The 19,063-nt window shown below is 44.5% G+C and overlaps 1 protein-coding gene across 2 annotated transcripts; it reads right to left on the bottom strand.

Moving 5' to 3' along the window:
- Positions 1-3,301: 3,301 nt before the first annotated feature.
- Positions 3,302-19,000, bottom strand: NONO (non-POU domain containing octamer binding). Of its 2 annotated transcripts, none has more exons than XM_064518418.1 (11): positions 18,844-19,000; positions 18,470-18,599; positions 15,554-15,774; positions 14,231-14,532; positions 12,074-12,169; positions 10,749-10,945; positions 10,389-10,473; positions 9,655-9,757; positions 8,355-8,397; positions 7,567-7,676; positions 3,302-4,327 (listed from the first exon to the last, which is right to left on the bottom strand). In XM_064518418.1, the coding sequence occupies exons 1-11, from the start codon at positions 18,964-18,966 to the stop codon at positions 4,190-4,192; spliced, it is 1,548 nt and encodes a 515-aa protein (XP_064374488.1). In that variant the 5' UTR covers positions 18,967-19,000; the 3' UTR covers positions 3,302-4,189. The 2 variants fall into 2 exon arrangements, with proteins under 2 accessions (XP_064374488.1, XP_064374489.1); XM_064518419.1 differs by having other exon boundaries at positions 15,554-15,747.
- Between the last annotated feature and the right edge of the window lie 63 nt (positions 19,001-19,063).

Below are 19,063 nucleotides of genomic sequence, written 5' to 3'. Positions count from 1 at the left end.
CGGCGACGCGGCAGCAATCTCGGTGACAGGTACCTGCACGGGCAGATGCAGAAGGCACCGAAGGGCTCTTTGGACGGGGAGAGAGGAGCACGGGGGAGAGCTGAAGCACGGCGGATTTCCATGGAGTTAGAAAGCCTTTAGCGCAGACCGCTCACAGCAAATGTGGGAATCTTTTCAAACCCAGAAGAGATTTCCCACTGGTGACAGCAGCCTCAAGGAAACGAAAGGAACCGAGGCTGCCGTCCCTCACGCAGCCCAGGGAAAGCAGCATATGCTGGTCAGCAGTAGATGCATTCACTCTTCACAGACAACAGTCCTTTTCTAAAGCAGGGAGTAGTTCCTCCTAGCAAGGCATGGATTGCTACTGCTGCTTAGGATAAAGAAAATCCCCACCCTGCCTATCACCGCTGCGTATGCTAGACAAAGCTCAGAGGCAGCATTAATGTTACAAGCGCAGCTGCAGTCCTGAGCAGGAACCAGCCTAAAAGAGCGCAGTCCACTCTGAAGACTCAGTCTTCTTGTCATCAAGTAGCATCCAGCAGCGAAACCTACTGCCAGAAGGAGCCTGAACTAGCAAAGAGTGTGGGGCTTTATGGGTTTTCTCCTGGAGCATGTAGTCACTAGGAGCATCAGGTAGAGCACAGTGGCTAGGCTGTAATAGGGGAAAGCGTGTCCCAAAGGCATCCTTTCGTGGCTGCCGGAGATGTCTTGCTTTCATCCTGTCCTGTTTGGCCAGCTCTGACACTCGGGTGACTCACCAGGCATGCAGGTACGTAGCCGTGACCAAGAGGGAGGAAAAAAAGGGAATGATGGCTCTCTTCAGCAGGGCCACACAGAACCGCATCTTCCTTCTTCAAGCTCCTGAGGGCAGCCCCGTGGAAAAGCAGTTGAGTATACTCTGCCATTTGTAGCTTTCTCTGATGGATGGCAGCTTCTAGTAAGCTACAGCAGGCCAGAAAAAAAAGGAAATTTATCTTCTACTCCTTTGATGTCACAAGATTATCTAGATACCAGATGGATTCTGCAGTTACTCTGATTCTTGCAAATGCAGTCACTGTTGCTCAAGAGGAAGCTGCATAAAAGCACAACTTGTAACTTCGGAAGCCTACAAATGACTGGGGTTTAAATCTAAGAACAAACCGATAAGAACCAGACAGATCATCAGTCGTTTGTCTAAAATGCACTCATGCAGTATCAGTTCATAATAAACGAGCTGATCAGATATGACAGCAGACAGCAATGATAGTCAAAATACTTTATCACTCTGCAACTCTAACAGCCAGTAATCTCAAAAACCATGCTGTATCCTCCTCTGCATACTGGCTGCATTTCAGCACATCATAAAGTTGCTTGTACAGAATCCCACTTCTTGGGTAGCGTATCAGAGCTGTAATTCTGAATTGCTGCTAAAAACTTTAGACCCTGCAAGAGCTGCACTAGCTACCTTATCCAGGCACACACGGCACCCATAACCAAATGCAAAGAGCTTCAGCAGACTCCAGGATCTGGAGGTGCTCTGGAATGAGAGAGCCCGGCTTGCCCAGCCTTACACATTTCTGCACTACCAGCAGTCCCTGCTGCCCTTTCCTCCTGCTGAATGCATCTGTAAACTCTAGTAACAGTTTGCTTTACAATTCCATTATCGGAATCTGCGTCACAGGTTTTTAGTCTCCTCCTTTAAAGCAAGTGAGAATAATCACCTCTAGCAGACGCACCAGATTGCAGTTTTAGCCCCTTCCTCTGCTGTCACTGGACTTTTGATTTCCATCTTGTACCTGTCTTCTTGTTAGATGAACTCCGAGCAGTGCTAAATCCCTCCTTCCCCATCCTCTTTACACAGCCTGTTATTATCTTCAGTTTTCTCCTAGGAAAAGAGAGCAATCAGACCAATCCTTACCTTACACTTGAAAGGGATTGAGGCAGTTGCTAGAGCACTGGCTATTCGGGCTCTGCTGTTTCCCTAAAGCTGTCACTTCTGTTTTGACTACTCGCTAACAGGCAAGCTGGCTGAGAAATGGGCAGAATGGGAGACAATTCAGACACCCGAGTGCAACTTTACAGTTTCTTCTCCTAACATTTCAAGCTTTGGAATTAAATTACATACTCACCAACCCTCCATGGCATTAAGGAATGTCTGCCAGTCAGGTTTTGGACACAGGAAGCAGCAATCACAGATGCATCCCCTTCACAGGGCGGCTGAAGAGCTAATTAGCGCTCTAGCCAGCTTAGCTCAATGCTGCAAAATCTCAAATATCTGAGCCAACATGACAGATGAAAAACATCACCAAACTCCCTATACTGTACCTACAGATAAGTCATAGTCCCTCTGATAATCAACAATAATACCATATCAGCCAGGCCTGACAACTATGGTGTTGATGCTGTCAAAAGCTGCAAAGAAACAAGCTGAAGAAACAAGAGCAGCTGCTTTAGTCTCTCCCAGATACATCCTCCTATCAATCACCCCATTAGAGGCTAATAATAAACCATCAAATGACAGAGATAAACCAGTAAGAACCTAGAGTGACTAACTCATCTTTCTCTATTTAAATGAGGTACCTACAGGCCAAACCCTACCTTGTCAAGCTTTGCCTTGGTAACATTAGGCATCTGAAAATGTTCTGATCTTCCCTGTTTTAAGTCTGTACAGCAGCTCCCTATGCTCTCAGGGTGTAACTCATCTTCCTCCCTCCCTTTCTCACCCTTCCTAACCGCCCTCCTCAGCTTAGCCCACGCCAGTCTCAGCCCAAGAGTATCCTCACACTGAGGCAAGTCATGGAAAACTCCTGTCCCTACAGATTGCAGCATTTATTACACAAGGTGAAGTATTGCTTGCTCTCCACCAGCAGCTACAAGTGTTCTGCTTCCTGCCCCAGCAGAGGAGCGTGGAGAGCTCCACAGCAAGGTCTGCGTCGCGGTCAGAGCCAGCTGCAACACAGCACAGAGACACACACAACTTTGTGCCATGCAGATTAGTCGTTAACTGAACTCCAGACTCCCTGCGAGAATCATGTGAACAGCTCTGTGCCTGGCTTCTCTGCACCTGCATAGGATATAGACATATCCTAGGTGCATCAGGAGTTCCCTTAATTTACTCTGAAATGCCAAGGTTGAAGGTGTCCTTCCAAAACACAAATAAAACTTTCTGTGCCAAGCAGAATTGTTGGAAAACTCCAGGGTTAAACACACTCTTTACACAGCTATGTAAAAACAGCCTTTGCTCCATAATCTGAAGCCCAATTTACTTCAAGTTGTATGTACCCATTCTTTTTCAGAAACAGAATAGACAGCACACCAGATAAAAAAGGCTTAAAATCCACTTTAATAATGCATTCCTGTAACATTCCTCAGACAAACTCAAACTTGTTAGTGGGACAATTACAGCTTGTGTTCAAACAGTTTACACTAAATGAAAAATCTTGTAGTACTTCTACACAAAAGACAGGCAAGGTTAAGATTATACAAACATTTGTTTCAGTTAAATCTTCAGCATGAGATACAGTATCTTTGTCCAATAGATTGTACTTTACTACCAGTAAAAATAAACAGCGATACAACACGTTATCAAAAAATCCATCCAAACAAGAGCCTTCCAGCCATTCAGGCTGCACATGACGGTCAACTACTTTAAAGAAACAGATGGTCCAGAGAAAAAGAATAACTACAGGTTAGGAGGAAAGAAAAGAAATAAAAGAACATAAAATCTCCCCAATTCACTACATGATGGATCATTTGGAGCTATATAAATTTACAGAGTCATGGGAACTGCAAAGTACCCAGATGCTGCCCTAGTTCTCCAGAGACTTGCCTGTGCTTTAAGCAAGGTTCACTACACTAAAAAAAATGCCAAGACATACTCCAATTGTATCTAGTTTAGTCTCAGGACTCCGGCTGCAAATAGGAAACCTGGAATGGTCAAGGCATTAAGGTCCTTGTCAGATCTTACCGTTACCGAACAACCACGGCAGCCTCCCAGAATCCATTTTTCACATTGAAATTATAGGAATGCACCACATGAAATTTTCTAAAACCTTTACCAGTCAGACTGCACTCCCCTTGTCCTAGAGTGGCTTTACCAAAGCAGGCCCTAATTAACTATTTTGAATATCCACCCCCTGAGTAGAACCCTATATGGCCTGCTAAGATTCGTTTCCTCTTTGGGGTGTGTGCAGGGGGTATTTTAATCCTGTTAGTATCTGCGACGCTTGTTAGGGCCAAAGTCACCCCCCGGATTTCCTCTGTTGAAGGCAGGCGGGTTCCCTCCCATAGCTCCAAGTCCTTCCATTGCGCTGCCCTGGCCAAAACGATCTGCGGGCGGTGGTGGAGTCTTGTGAAGAGCAAAAGTGCAGAAGAGGCAGAAAGAGAGAGAGACAGGAAATAAAAAAACACCGTACAGTTAAAAGACATTTCAGTTGATTTGAATCCTATCAGTATTCCACAGTTCCAGCTGATCTTTGCTATAAACCCCCACCCCACCAAAAAATAACCCCAAAGCCCGATAGGACTCTAGTAAGATAAGTGTTACGGCCAGTCCCTTTCCCCTCCTAACTTGGAGCCAGGCATACTGGGATACAGCCTACATCGTCTCACAGACTAGTGCCCTGCCAGGGAATATCTGAGTAATGCAGACTGGGAAAGGAGAACTTCCCATTTCCACCACACTCCTTCACCCAAACCAAATGCCAGCGATGAGCAGTATGCTGATACTACAGCACCATCACAGTCCCAGTGTACATAACACTGATTCCAAAACAAGTCTGCCATGCTAGTCTCGTGCCCTAGCTGTCTCCTATTATTTCCATTCCTCTGGCTCTCCCCTTCCCTAGGTGAGGCATTGTTATCGCACAGCCTCTTCCAGCAGGGAGATGATCAAAGGATAATTGAAGTTGGAAAGCACCTCAGGAGGTCTCTAGTCCAACCTCCTGCTCAAAGCAGAGTCAGTTACGAGGTCAGACCATGCTCGTAGCAGCCTTATCCAGTCTGGTCTTGAAAACATGCAAGGATGAAGACTGCACAGCCTTTGGGCAGCCTGTTCCACTGCTGGCTGCCCTCATGGTGGTCACAGTACTTCCTTATGGGAAGTACTGGAGCTGCAGGCAGCCACCACCTCTTCCTTCCCCCTGTACCGGAGCTAAGTGACCACGTGGAGCAGAGCTGCTTTACGTCAGGCTCACGAGTTCATTATTCTTTGTCCCCAGCTTTACAGCACTTGTACACTTTTTCTGTATTAGCACTGTAGATGACTGAATCATATTGCCTGGTACCGTTTCCAAAAGGAAGTTCTGGCCATAACAGAACTGACTTGTCACTTTTTGGTCTGAATAGTACTATTTCACTGTACTAACCTAAACTCCCTGGCCTTTCCATTCCTCTCTTCAGCTTTCCCCTTAATTTCTTTGCGCAGCATCTATTCCCTCAACCTTTGCTGCTCCACTGTCCCTACCCATAGGTATGAAAACCAGTAGACAAATAAAATGCTGTTTTTTATGACCAAAAATTTTACAGGATGTAGCAGCCATGATAGACCAAGAAGTCTAAGCGAGAAGGTTTGCAGGAGGGTTTGTGTTTTTTTTTTTTTATTAGACCATTTGATATGAACTGAAAAAGGAAGATCAGCTTTCTGGACAAACTTGACTTTGCTGCTGTTTCTATTGCTGATGTGAAATACTGATACTGAGTGGATCAATCCTCTGTACCACAGACAGGAATGACAGATGCCACAGACGTAATGGTCTGCTGTGAGGCTCCGCAGTAAAGCCGTACGTGCGTATCACTGAGGCTTGAGCTCCTCAGGAGTCCCCCGAGTTCAGGTGCTACCAGGTCATCCCCATTCCCACACCATTTGCTTTACAAGGTTAAATTTCACATGCAAAATAAAGAAACACCCAAAACTGAAAGTTACAAGTTGCAGTCTACAGCAACATAAACATTTAGTTTGTGTTCCTTTCGTTATTTTGAAAGGGACACATTTTTTAAAGAGACCAAGTACCAGGACTGTAAAAACCTATCTGGCACAAGCAGAGTCTGGCGAAATATCACAGTAGGCCACAAGGACTGTTTCTGTAACTAGCTGCAGACTAACCCGACTGCGAGAAAGATGTTTCTCTCACAATACTAGCTTGCATTGTTTTCACACACTTAAACAGCCTGGCCTGTGTATATGCTCATCTGTACACAAAGCCAAACAGATGATTGCAAACAACTGAGTTATTTCACCTTGACAAGTCATTAATCACCAGAGTAACTGGCTATGTGTAGGCCCTGGGCCTCACTGGTGTCTATGTAAAACATGTCACCTTAAACAACTTCTTTGGAAGTCTGAAATAGTATTTTATTTCACTTTTGTGACAAGCTAAGAACATATGCACAGCCAATTACCATTCACCAACTAAGTCACAGTAAGTCAGTAAGTTATTGTAACTCTTGTCTAAAACCCTACATTTTCCAACTTATTCCACTGGTAGCTCATTGACCCTTAAGATAAACACTATTCTTAAAAGTATTTTTCCTTCTTGCTCATGGAGAATTAATAAACTGACTTTCTGTAAGCTGGTTGCAGCACGCAGGGGAAAAAAGTTTGTACAGCTACTATATATTTCACAGCAATACGTTTCAGTTCATAAATTTAATTCTAGTACTGACTGTGAAGAATTTTGTTTCTCATGTCCTGTTATTGAAGCAGAGATTGGCTGTGAGTTTTCTAAGCAAAAAACTTAATCTTTTAAGAAGGATTTTTAAAGGATTTTCTAGCTTTCCATTAGCTATATTTAAAATTTAAATTCGCATTTGGAATTTTCCTTAGGACTTCCAATTCTATGGTGACATATACTCAGTGAGGAGGAGGACACCTGAGAAGCTGCTAAATTCTGTAAGGCTCATGAAGGTGGATGGTATGGGGGAGTGTAAAGCTGAGGAACTGTCTGGTTCCAAAGCTTTGGAGATAGCAGCCTTGACTCCTGCTGAACAAGCATTTAAATTTTCTTTGCTTTACTAGAAAAGTCACAAGGACTCTCTGTAAAGATACTGCTTAAAATTCAGTTAAATATAAAAATTGAAAGAAACAAGGAAACAAGCATAATCTCCACTGGTTCTTTGCTCTTTACTTCTTTAAACAAGTTAGCAGAGTTTGTTTTAGCCTACTCATTTACTATTCCCGTAATTATTTTGGACTATTAGCTTAGAAAGCGATTCTTCATTATTTTCCTAAGTTGGTGATGGACAAGGTATTCCTGAAAGCTTGGGCATTCTGCTTGCAAGAACCTAGGTCTCCAAGCACTCTAATTCAAAAGTGCTGCCCAACATGCCTTTTTAGTAGCCGTATGTTAACACTAAGACCTTTCCAATAAGCATTTTGGCACTAGTTATTTTTGAAGTAAAGTATTAGGCTTGGCTCAGTTTCCTCAAAATTACCAACACGTATCAAGGCAAGATTAATTTCTAAAGATTTGAGGGGGAGCTAAAGATCAGGTAAACACCTTTGACTTCAGCAGCATAGCTCCTAACAGTGGAAACAACACATCCTACAGTTAAGGCCATGTGCACAAATAGCAGATGCAGATACATTACCATTCCCATAGCTCCATCAGGTATCATAGCTCCAGGACCAGCTGCAGGAGGTGCAGCAGCTGGGACGTTGGTACCACCCATGGCTCCTCTATTGTTCATGCCAATGGTACCTGCAAAAGAAATCTGGAGAATATTCCTGGCAGACACAGGGAGGAAGCCAGTGTCCACTCATCGCTCCAGAGCCATAAAACACCACACAAGCTCCTCCCTGCAGTGTTATACCCAGGGACAGAGCCCTAATCTATCAGCTAGTTTTGCACTATTAGGCCAAGACAAACTGATCTTGCATTCCAGTATTATCTAAAAGTATAGCAGATTATAATGCTCACCCTCATCACTAACCACTGAACACCCACTTCTTCACTGGCTCTTTTCCACGTGACCTAAAACTCTAGGTCGTGTAGTCAAAATATGGAAATATAGTAATTGAGATTGCTTCCTGGGCTCAAGGTCTAGTATTACATGTTGTACCAGTTTCTGTATCAGTACAAACTTCTATGGGAACTTTAATCACATCATGGCTCTGACAGCAACTTCAGCTAAGTCTTCCGCATACTGAGCAGTCTTTCACATATGTACAGTATTGCCTCAAGCCTAATTTTTGATATGTTTGTCATATGAATTCTTCCTGTCACTGAACTGGGAGAAAATTACTTGGAGTAAGTTTCTAAATAATGAGCTAATAAAATAGACTATTCAAAACAAAACAAAAAAACAAAACAAAAAAAATCAAATTTTGCAGAGAGGAAAATGAACATGTATAGGAAAGATGGCCACAGAAAACTTACCTCCCATACCCATCTGCCCCATTCGCATGTCTGGTGGCTCCCTCTGAAATAAAAAATAAATAAATAAAAAATAAAAGAGAGAGATAATTCATTTCAAATTGATAAAACTTCAGGCATTCTGCTTTTCACAAACATAGCACAACAACATCCAGGAGCAAAGCAAAGCTGTGTGTGCAGAATTTACCACAGTGGCCGCATAAAGGAGATATTTGCTGTCTGGATGGAAAGATCTGCTGAGCAGCAGTAATGCATTAGAAAGAATTAGTTTTGCTACTTCCTCAGCATAGCTAAGAAGCTTTGCATGTTGAAAGGAATTCAAGCTTATATAATGAACACACAGGGCTAGGTGGCTTACATTAAAATTCCAGTTAGTGATTCAATTTTTCTTTATCATTTGAGCACAGGACACACACCACAGATCTCCCTCGCTGCAAAGCCAGGAGTACCGCCTCACTTCGGTGAGGGTCATGCTTTTTCCACATTGGAATTTGAAGAACAGATTTCACTTTACTTCACCTGTAATCTCAGTACCACTATTTATCATATGAAGGCACTATTATTTAGAGAACTCAGGAGCTCTGCTATGCAAAGTAATATTCACATGTTTAGGTCAGTCACACAGTTTTGCCCTTTCGGTTTTACACATATTTAGCTATTTTGTTTAGGGGCCAATTTCACATTAATATGCATAAAACCTTGACACCCCATTGCACCAATGCTATGATACCACCTCCATAGCACTACAGCTGCTGTCACACTAGAAAGCTGATGGGATTGGAAATGATTTATAAGACAGATCAGTATAGAACTAGAGTTACCGCTATTAAAAGGCAGATTACCATGCATTTTACATTCTGAGAAAATATTGATCAATGCTGACTTTTAAGTACAACCAAAATATCATGCCTGCAGTACTGCCTCAAGTTGGAAACCTTTTATCTAAGCAGAAAGACTGCAGGCTAGGGATATAACTGAGCATATGCCCATAACAGGGCTCTGCAGCAGTAGTTCAAAAAAGTACATCTTCATTACTGCTCTTAGATAAAATTAGTTTCCATATATTCTTCTGAACAAGATGACTACTGGGAGTTCTACATGAACAGCAGTAGGAAAATGACTAATCCAATAAGCAGGGTATTTATATTTCCCAGACAAAACTGTGTTTGGATTTAGGATAGAATACACTGAGAATGTAGAGTGTCCCAAACAAGTTAAGTATCCACAAAACGCCCTGTGTTATGGAAGGGCAAAACTCTAACGCCAATGTCAAGATGTAATGGGAAAGCAAGAATACTCATACCGCATCAGGAAAATTCCCTTTAAAGCCTTCTTGCTGGCGTCTCATCATCTCTTCTTGTTGCCTTCTCATTTCGTCCTCACGGCGCCTGCGTTCCTCCTCTTGCCTGCAAAAAAGAGTCCAAAGATACTCAGCACAACACAGACTAGTCATCCGCATCACAGAGCTGCTCTCAATTTTAAGGAGTTCATTATAAAACCCTACCAGAGGACACCCATGTGCACAAGCACTCCCAAATACATACTGACTCCATGTAATATAATGGACAAGAGCCACAGATAGTTTGTCAAGTTCCTTCTATATATAGAACCAGTCTGGAGTTTCTCACAATGACCCTGAGACAAGGAAGAATGGGAATGGCAAGAGAAATCTCTGAGACTAAGTTACCTCTCAAACAGGAGGACAGATGCTAGAATGGGGTTTCCCAACTTGCAGCACTAAAGTCACTGAATCACTGTACACATACTGATTGATTGCCTCAGTCAGGATGCTAAACTGAGACACCAAACTGTAAAAGAACAAATACTAGTCAGTGTCCTTCAACATCAGTGGAAGAAACTCCTACCTCCTGCATCTTAAACCAACTGTACACTATCCCTATGAACAAAAAAGCCTAAAATAACAACCACTCTTTAGGTAGTAATTAAATTGTCACCCTGAACAATTAGGTACACTGAAGAAGGGCTTCAGTTCCAGAATATCATAGGTTCACAGAATTTCAGAACCTGCCCCCTTACCTGAGTTCCAATTGTTTACGTTTCTGTACTTCCTGATTATGCAGTTCCTCCATTCTCCTCAGTTCTTCCTGGCGTCTCATTAAATCTGCAAAGATGACAGTAAAAAACAATCGAACTTGTCTCCTCTGCCGCCTCTCATCAATTTCTGAACCAGAACTGTACCACAGAAGAGAGTAAGGTAACAGAGCTGCCAGCAATACAGTAACATCTCTACATTTATTTGCCTCTGCTATGGTTGATTACAAGTCAAGTAGCTATGTCACAATTCATCTTTAGCCAGCTCTAGCCTGTCTACTAAGCTATGCAGCCCTGAACTCAGCAGGGCCTTGTTCTGATATCGTATTTATCTTTGACTGGTACCTTGCCGCATGAGCATAACTTGGTGCTCATGGCGAGCTGCTTCCATCTCCATTTCCAGCTTCTCTCGAGCTTCCTTGATGTTACGGTCTACCTGATCTTGCTGCTGCTTCTCCATTTCTATTAGAGCCTTCCAACGCATGGCATACTCATACTCAAAGCTGCCAGGCTGTGCGAATCGAGGAGGTTGCTCACGCTCCCTGTCAGACAAGGAAGAGCTAGTGAATGCTTCAACAGAGCAAGGAGGAACGAGGAAAAACACAGTATATATGTAAATTCAATGGCAGATTCTTTCAACAATTAGAAATGTATTTCTCTCTGTAGCAGATAACAAACCACTTTGTCCTCCAGTTTCTCATGAAAAACCATGCCTAAGATGGCCTCAGGAAAAAAAACTTACTGAAAGGAGAAATTTAGGTAGAATCCTAGTCACACTCTCTTCTTACCAATACACAGACCCTTCTACTGCAGGATTAATTATGCATGGAAACTCTGTCCCATCCTCCCCCACACCAAACAATGACAATGCTTTCATAAGACACCAAAAGTTACTGGATAACAGACATTTAGGAATACTCTGCAAGAAACAGCCTTTGCTCCTGCTGCACATCTTATTTCACCTACAGATCCACTCCAGAAATAAACCAGAAACAGACCTGCCAAACACACAAGCTTATTTCACTCACCTCTGCAGCCCCTGCCCCTGGAACATCCCACTATTCCTAAGGCAGCTTCCCCGCTCCTGCAGTACCATCTTCCTTACTTGAAAAATTCATGAGGTCACATGTTTACTAATTCCCACTACTCTGATCATATGATACCTACTTAAACTGAGAAGCCTTCAGAGACCGTGGCTTTATACCTGGATAGCTCTACAAACTCTTAATGCTATCCACATAATTCCTTATACTTTCACTGTGGGTTCAAGCCTGTTTCCTCCATAGACTTTCTACAGGACTTAGAGCAAGTAACACAAGTCATTGTCTCAGCTTCTCACGTGTCTTCCCCTTGCACAGATATCTCAAATTTTGATATCAATTTTCATTCCAGCAATGGAAGCATACAAACACTTATGATAAATATGTGGATGCTGCCAGCCTTATCCAGCAAAGCTAAACAGAAACATAGATCCACAAGCACTGCTTTCTTTCGGCTAACCATAGCAAGAGAACAGTGTATGCTATTCTCTTTCCAGAGTCAGGTCACATCTACAGAAAAAAGGAGGAGCTTTTTGTAGCACTGATGAGCCACACTCCTAAAGACTGAGGCACCAGTCAACGTCCTAGGCCACAGATAGTCTCATCTCCTCTCTCATGGTAAGCACATACTTGTGATATTGCTGGTTTTTGATGACCAGTTTCTCTGGTAGTCCCTCTTCATCATCATACTGATCCATGGGCTCCACAGTGACAGGCCGAGGGAATCTATAAAGAAAAGATGAGGTGCTTTCAGGACAACTCAGGAATAAGCTTGCTGTGCAGAAAAGCATGTACAGTTTTACCTGGATCTACAAAATACTGCTTTGGCACTGCTCAAAGAGATACAAAGTAGCCAGGGGTCTGAACCAAACAGAAATCACTTAGAACACTTTTTTTCCCTAGAACAGGAACTGAAGTGTTTCCTAGAACAGGAACTTGAAATCCTTGCTGAAGCCAAAACAAACTGCACTGAAAGAAGAATACTTCCAGTTACTGGTTCAAAGTGACAGCTTAACTGAAAACTGACATTCCTCAGTAGGATCTACTCAGCACAAGGTCCCTTGGACCCCAGCGTCTGTCTTTTCTCCCATTCCTCCCTTGCTACATGGCTGATCACCAGGTGCTACACAAGCCCCTGTCTGTCTATTTTCAGATGCCCAAGGTGAGTTCTAACTACACTGCACCTCGCTGGAGGATCGTGGCTGCAACACTCACTCCTATTCTCTTGATGAAGCAACCATGCGCCGTTATTGCTAAACAGCAGTGCTCTGCAGGTGCCTGCTGGGCCCTGTCCAAATTTCCCCACCAGAAATCCACTGGTGCACTTCACAGCACAGACACTGCATGTGTGCTCTGTCCCCCTGGTCTCTGTGTGTACAGGAATGCATTTTAAGAGAAAAGTGGGCTTTAATCTCCTATCTCTGAATCAACTCCCCCACCACAGCACTTCTACTGCTCATGTCCTCATCATGAAGCGGCACCACCGCTTCTCTTTGGTGCCTCAACCCCATTTGACAGAGTTGGGGAAATAGGAAAGAAATGCTCATGCTTTTCCAAAGTGCGAGTGGTGCCCAGACTCCAGCAAGAAGGCAGGATATGGGAGGCTATAGCTTTCCTCAGCTGAAGCTCCACAATGTAGTTTTTCCACCATGATATGTTCCATCCATAATGGTCTTATTTTCCAAGGTTCACCAATTTCAACGAGTTTAAGGTTACCTAGCTGTTACTATCATTAACTAGGGCCAGTCAGAACTTTAATCAGAACCAAACCTTAACTAGAACTAAACAACATCCTGGTTTGGCTCCCTTATATAATCAGGGACTAATGCACTGATAGCTAGAACAAGTGTGAATGTTTCCCTCTGAGCCACTCAAAATCGTATATTGGTAATGCTTACTGTTGCATAGTGACTTTTTAAAATTTGTTTTCATGGTTCTTTCAAGATACATACTTCTGAATCAGCAAGAGCGCTGGGACTAAATAATCCTACTAATCTAAGAAAGCCCCGAAGTTCCCCAGCAGCAATGTTGCTGCAGAGCACTAAACACAATCATGGCTATTCCCAAAGAGTCTGAGGAAAGAAAAAAGAAATGAGGAAAAAAACCTGAGCTGCTTTTTGAAACTGAATTTGCTTGTGTACTGCTGTGTCATACGCAGCCCCGGGGGAAAAAGGTGGGAAGTGAGAAGGCACAAAGCTTCCAAGTTACTTCAGAAATTAATAATATAGCCTCAGTTTCAAGAAGTGTTCCATTATCAAAATCTATGGGCATGTATACAAAATATACAGTATTTTTTTTAATTCCCCAAAGGTCAAAAAAGGTCCCCCCTTAATTGTTAAAGCAACAAGCCATGCTCTGTGGAACAGGTCCTAGAATTAGCCATTTACTTGAGCACATTCATATGCTTTCCCAAGAGTCTGCTTTGCTGCCTTGTGATATTCAAGCACAGTGAAGATAAGGATGGTCTCTAAACTAATTCCTGCTTCTTGAAAGCTGCTTTAATCACCCTAAGAAGGCTTTAATCAACAAAGAGCTTCTTGGACAGTTTTATGCGCTTACCCCACCAGCGGCCTCCCAGAATAAAGTTTTCAGACCTGAGTTTCAGCACAGACTTACTTTTGTCCGAACAGAAGCTAGGCAAAATTCTCCTTGGGCAAAACCACCTGCCGCATCCTGTCCCATGTCTCACATGCCCCACTCTGGCATTAAGAAATGTTGCTCACAAGCCAGTGCCACCCCTCAACCTGCACGCATGCCAGAAGAGCGCCTCTCACCCTCCACACTTACGTAGTTAGCAGGAAAGACCCATCACTACATCTATCCAGGGCTTTCCTAGCAGCAGGCTTCCCTGAGAACTCCACAATGCCTTTCCCAGAGGATCGTCCTCTGTCATCCACAATAACCACAGCCCTTTCCACCTGGCCAAACACAGAGAAGGCTTCCTCCAGGAGCTCATTGGACACAAACTGAGGCAGGTTCCTGACTGTCAGCGATGCGCTGTGGCATGCAAAACGCACTCTTAGCTGTTTCCCACGTAGAGGCATGTTGTCTAGTTCCACCTTTGCAATCTCTGCCAGAGTGCGAGTTTCCTAAAGATAAAAAAAGTTATCATTAAAACTCTCAATGCAGGATGGAATTAGCCAGTCACAGACACAACAGAGGGTCAAAAGCCTATTTCCCCTGAACAAGTACTTCACAGAGAGGAACAAATAATCCTCCCACAGCATGGTAAAAAATGCCCTGACAAAACGTAGCTATTCTGTATTATCAATGACTCTAGCTGAATAGGCACGTACAGAGTTTGGGGGAAAGAAAACCGTACCAGACATAAGCTGAATCCAACAGTCAGCACTAACTAAGCAAGCAATTAACCGATCATCATCTATCGGACTTAATTACATTAGGGCACAAAGCGAGCCATTTTTTTCAAGATTCAACTATTAGCCAAGTCTGGTAACTGTAAAAGGAAATGCTCATTATGTAAGTGCTCATGAAAGATGCCCCCATACCTCTTCCCAGTTTCCTACCTTTCCACACATTGAGGCTACTGCCAAGCAGCTATGAGACAGCTAGGCACCCCCAAACTTTGGTGTGGGAACCTCATGCTCCACCCATTCACTTCAGGGCTCTTGGAAAGGGAGTACATGAACCAATGAAGTTGAGAACCGTTGCTCTGTGTTGGTTTCTACCTAGCCATGCTTCAGTGCGATCATCTGGAGATCTCCTGCCTCAAGAGCATCTGTCACCCCAGTAGTACTGCATGATAATCTATGCTCACAGAAATCTTGCCTTCACACCCTTCCAGAAAGTGGAAGTCTACCTTCCCTACAACAGCATCGTGTCCATGTCTTCCTTCTGTTTTCTACCAGCTGATTTCAGAATGACTTTTACCAGATACCTCATAAGTCCTGCCACAAGCTACCTTCGTTCCCATTCACATTCCTTATAAAAGGCTCTAGCTAAGCCACTTGTAGAAGCAGATCCCATATATTCCAGGAAAACCAACAGCAGGCAAGATACCTGAACAGCTACTACTTCCAATTAGCAATACCGCTCCAGTGTGAGAATCATTGCCACAAAAACACCCCAAAGGCAGCAACAGTCACTCACCAGCCTGATAAAGCCAAAGCCTTTGTCCTTGTGAATGAAGACTTCGCCTGCCTTCCCATACTTCTCAAATAACTTTCTCATCTCTTCCTCTGTAATATCTGGGGGCAGATTCCCCACAAAGAGGCGGCTTCTTTGGGTGAAGGTCTTTTCACCAGGTTTCCGGAAGTTCTTCAGGTCAATAGTCAGGCCTTCATCTGAGGGGAAGAAGGTACACAGCTGCTCTACAGTTGGGGGGATAAATTCCATTAGGTTACATCACAGTGAATGCAGAGACACAGGATAATATAGGTAATGCCACTCATTCACTCAGTTCTCAAACCTCTCCAGCCATCTCTAGAGCAACAAAGGCATGTTACTTCAGAATGGGCCAATATTCTCCTTAAAAACATGTGCTCGAACTCCAGTGCTCATTAACACCAGTGAAGGAAAGTCTAGAGCTGGAGAAAATAGAAACACTGCGGCTTGGGATGATGTGAGAGATTTCACTCAACTTTTGGAGCTCTGGTCAAGATGACTGGCCCACAATAAAGGCAGGAGTGGTCACAATACAGGATTCTGCTATTACAACCTGAACAATTGTAAGAAAGCTGCAGTTTTGCCAGCAATCAGATTTTTACTGTAATGGGATAAATCTAGAAAACAGAGGTCTAGAAAAATGTTAAAGATATGATGCTTTGTCCAGACAGGTGATATTGTAACTAGCAAGGATCCTACTGGATGGGATTTGGGTTCTAGAGACTTGGGTTCCAAGCTGAAGAGAAGGCTGGAATGGTGAAAATACGGAAAACAATAAAAACAGCTACATAGGCAAGACCTCAGAAAAATTACAAAGTTTGTTATAAAATTTGTGTTCAGTAAGCGATGCTATATCTAACACTGATAAATAGCGCTAGCTGTAGGACCATCCTCAGATCTCCATGCTCCCTTTATACATCCTATACACTCTTCAATCTGCTTCTCAGCCAGTCTTTCACCTTTAACCTTCACCTCAACAGCACAACCTTGGAAGCCCTGTTAAACTGCCAGGCACAGCCATGACTTTATCATCAGTTTATCTCCGTGTCCCCTTTCCTGAAATTCATGCAGAGCCTACCCACACAGGACAGCCACCCACAGAAAGCGATTCCACCATTTTCTGTTTCTGTCTTTTGTTCTTTCTGAACCCATTTTTTCTCTCTTCTATTCATCATTGGCCCCAAGCAGCTTGCCAATCAATTCCTATTGAAATTATGCTTTTCAAGTGATGCATCTCGTGGCCACGGGTACGAAATAAACTACAAACGTGAGTGGTCTGATTCGGGCTACAAGCATGATACTGATGAGGAAAGGCAATTCATGGGAAGACGATGGCTAAGGACAACCCTTGTATCAGTGTAAGCACACCTCCAATGGCTAAGACCAAAACGAGACGGATGATACACCTATTACAGACTGATGAAAGAAGAGTGAAGTTATCTATGTAGCACAGCAACAGTGCATAGGTGAAGTGTTTTTCTTGTGAACTTTTCAGGCCGTTATCAGAAGTATTTGGGCATCAATTTCAAGGCCTGCAAATATACCAGGAGAGACTTAAGGCAGAGTTATACCAATGTCACTGGTTTGCCTCAATAAGATCCACTCAAAGAAGTCTTAGATATAGTCAGTCACTAAAGGCAGATCCCTGTGAGAATACAGCAATATAGTTCTTGTAGTATTTTTCCCAACCTGACTGGAAATGGACCACTTTATTCTACCATCTATCATGAACTGATAAAGAGCCTATTTAACAGGGTTGCCTAATAAAAATATCTAGAAATTTTGTACTAGCCCAGTACGTGCATGTTTGGGGAGCAGAAAGGTCTAGTCAAACCTGCAACTAGGACAGAAGAAAAACACATAGAGGAAGCATGCAAAAGAAAAACAACAAAAAGTGTATTCAGCTCATGGGAAATTTTTGAAAACACAGCCAAAGTGCACATATAACTTTTATTTTATTTTATTTTATTTTTTTAAGTCTTGGCACTTAGACTTTTCAAAACAAAAAATAACTGATTTCCTAACACAACAAGGCACCTCCTTTCCCCCTGCGCATGAAAAAGTTAATGGCAACGCCCTGGTGCCATACTTCTGAACTAGTTAGATCAGTTAAGGCCTTAGAACTCATTAATGCATACTGCCTGAGCTCACAGTTGCTATCACTGAATCCCAAGTAGCAGAGAACTACAGCCCACACACACTGAAAAAGAACAAACTCAGGAAAACGCCAATTAGAGTAAAGGCCCTTGGATGCTGAAGTATAAGCAAGTAAAGCTAGGTATCTCCCCGTTCCTCCAATGCAAAAATTTGGTCCTAAAGAGTAACTAGAGAATCCTGTAACAACCTTTTTACTAAAACTGCATCTTTACAGATAACAGAATAGTATTTAAAGAACCTGTACTGAGAAGTGCTCCATTAGGGTTAGGAAAAAAAGGAGAGAGCCAACTGAAAATAGGCCATCTCACGTTTGTAGTTTAAACAACACTATTAAAAAGTAAGAGACTTCCAAACTCTCCAAGCGAGTTCTCTCGAAAATCAGAGAGCAAATCTCCACATCAACACCCAGTTTGAAGAACATTAAGCACTTACAAACAAGTCTCTGTGAAAACCTACAGGAACTGCCAGTGCTTTGCACTTCTGCCTCGACAGAGTACAAAACTATCTGCAGCGCAAACCACCACCTCCAGCAATGGGGGGTCTGCCTCTTGCAGGAGGACGGTGAATGCAAATTACAGTTTGCTGGGAGACTCGAGTTTTTATTGTTTGCTATGGAAAGAACCGATTCTGTTCGTTTCTGCCGAGACCGGTAGCACACACGAGCGCCGGCAGGAGCCCGAGTTACCCCCCGCAGCAAGGGCGACCGCGCAGCGCCTGCCCGGAGCGGGGCCCCCCCGGACTCACTCTGGCTGTTGGCCTGCTGCCCGTTGGCGGGGATGGACGGCGGCGGGTGCTGCTGGTGCTGGTGCTGCTTCCGCGGCGCGTGGTTCTGCTTCTCCATGTTGAAGCCCTTGTTGCCCTGCATCTTCCCGACCTGGGGGCAGACACGCACGGTCGGCCGCGGCCCGCAACTCGCCGCCGGCCCCGCGCCGCCGGGGGCCGCCCCTGCCGCCGGCCCCGCCTCGCCGGGACCCGCGCGCCCAAGCGGCCGCGTGCCGGGGCGGGGCGCGCAGGCCGCGGCGGGCCCGGGAAGGCCCCGGCGGCGGCGGCCGCGCCTGCCCCACGCGCAGCGGAGCGGAGGGACGCCGCCCCACGCCCCGCCGCCGCCCCGGCCTCACCTGGTGGCGGACGCCGGCGCCGAGACGGATCGCGGCCTCCTCGCCCCGCACAGCCCGGAGAGGAGCGCGCGCGCGGCCGGAACTCGCGCAGCCTAACCGGGCGCCCGCCGCCCGCGCTCCCATTGGCGCATCGGCCGCCAGCGCCTCGCCGCCACTGGCCGCGCCCGCCGCCAGTCACCGCCTGGCCGCGGCGGGGCGGGACTAGCGGCGCCGGCCGCCC

Source organism: Dromaius novaehollandiae, chromosome 11 (assembly GCF_036370855.1).
Source record: "Dromaius novaehollandiae isolate bDroNov1 chromosome 11, bDroNov1.hap1, whole genome shotgun sequence".
Taxonomy (NCBI): domain Eukaryota; kingdom Metazoa; phylum Chordata; class Aves; order Casuariiformes; family Dromaiidae; genus Dromaius; species Dromaius novaehollandiae.
The sequence above is the reverse complement of the archived record's forward strand: the minus strand, read 5'-3'. Positions and strand labels throughout refer to the sequence as shown.

Coding starts and splice junctions, on each gene's coding strand:
- NONO (XM_064518418.1), bottom strand. CDS start 18,966: ATGGGAGCGCGGGCGGCGGGCGCCCGGTTAGGCTGCGCGAGTTCCGGC. Junction 9,758..10,388: donor CGTAAACAATTGGAACTCAG/GTAAGGGGGCAG, acceptor TCTTTTTTGCAG/GCAAGAGGAGGAACGCAGGC. Junction 7,677..8,354: donor GGGGCAGATGGGTATGGGAG/GTAAGTTTTCTG, acceptor TTTCTTTTGCAG/GTACCATTGGCATGAACAAT.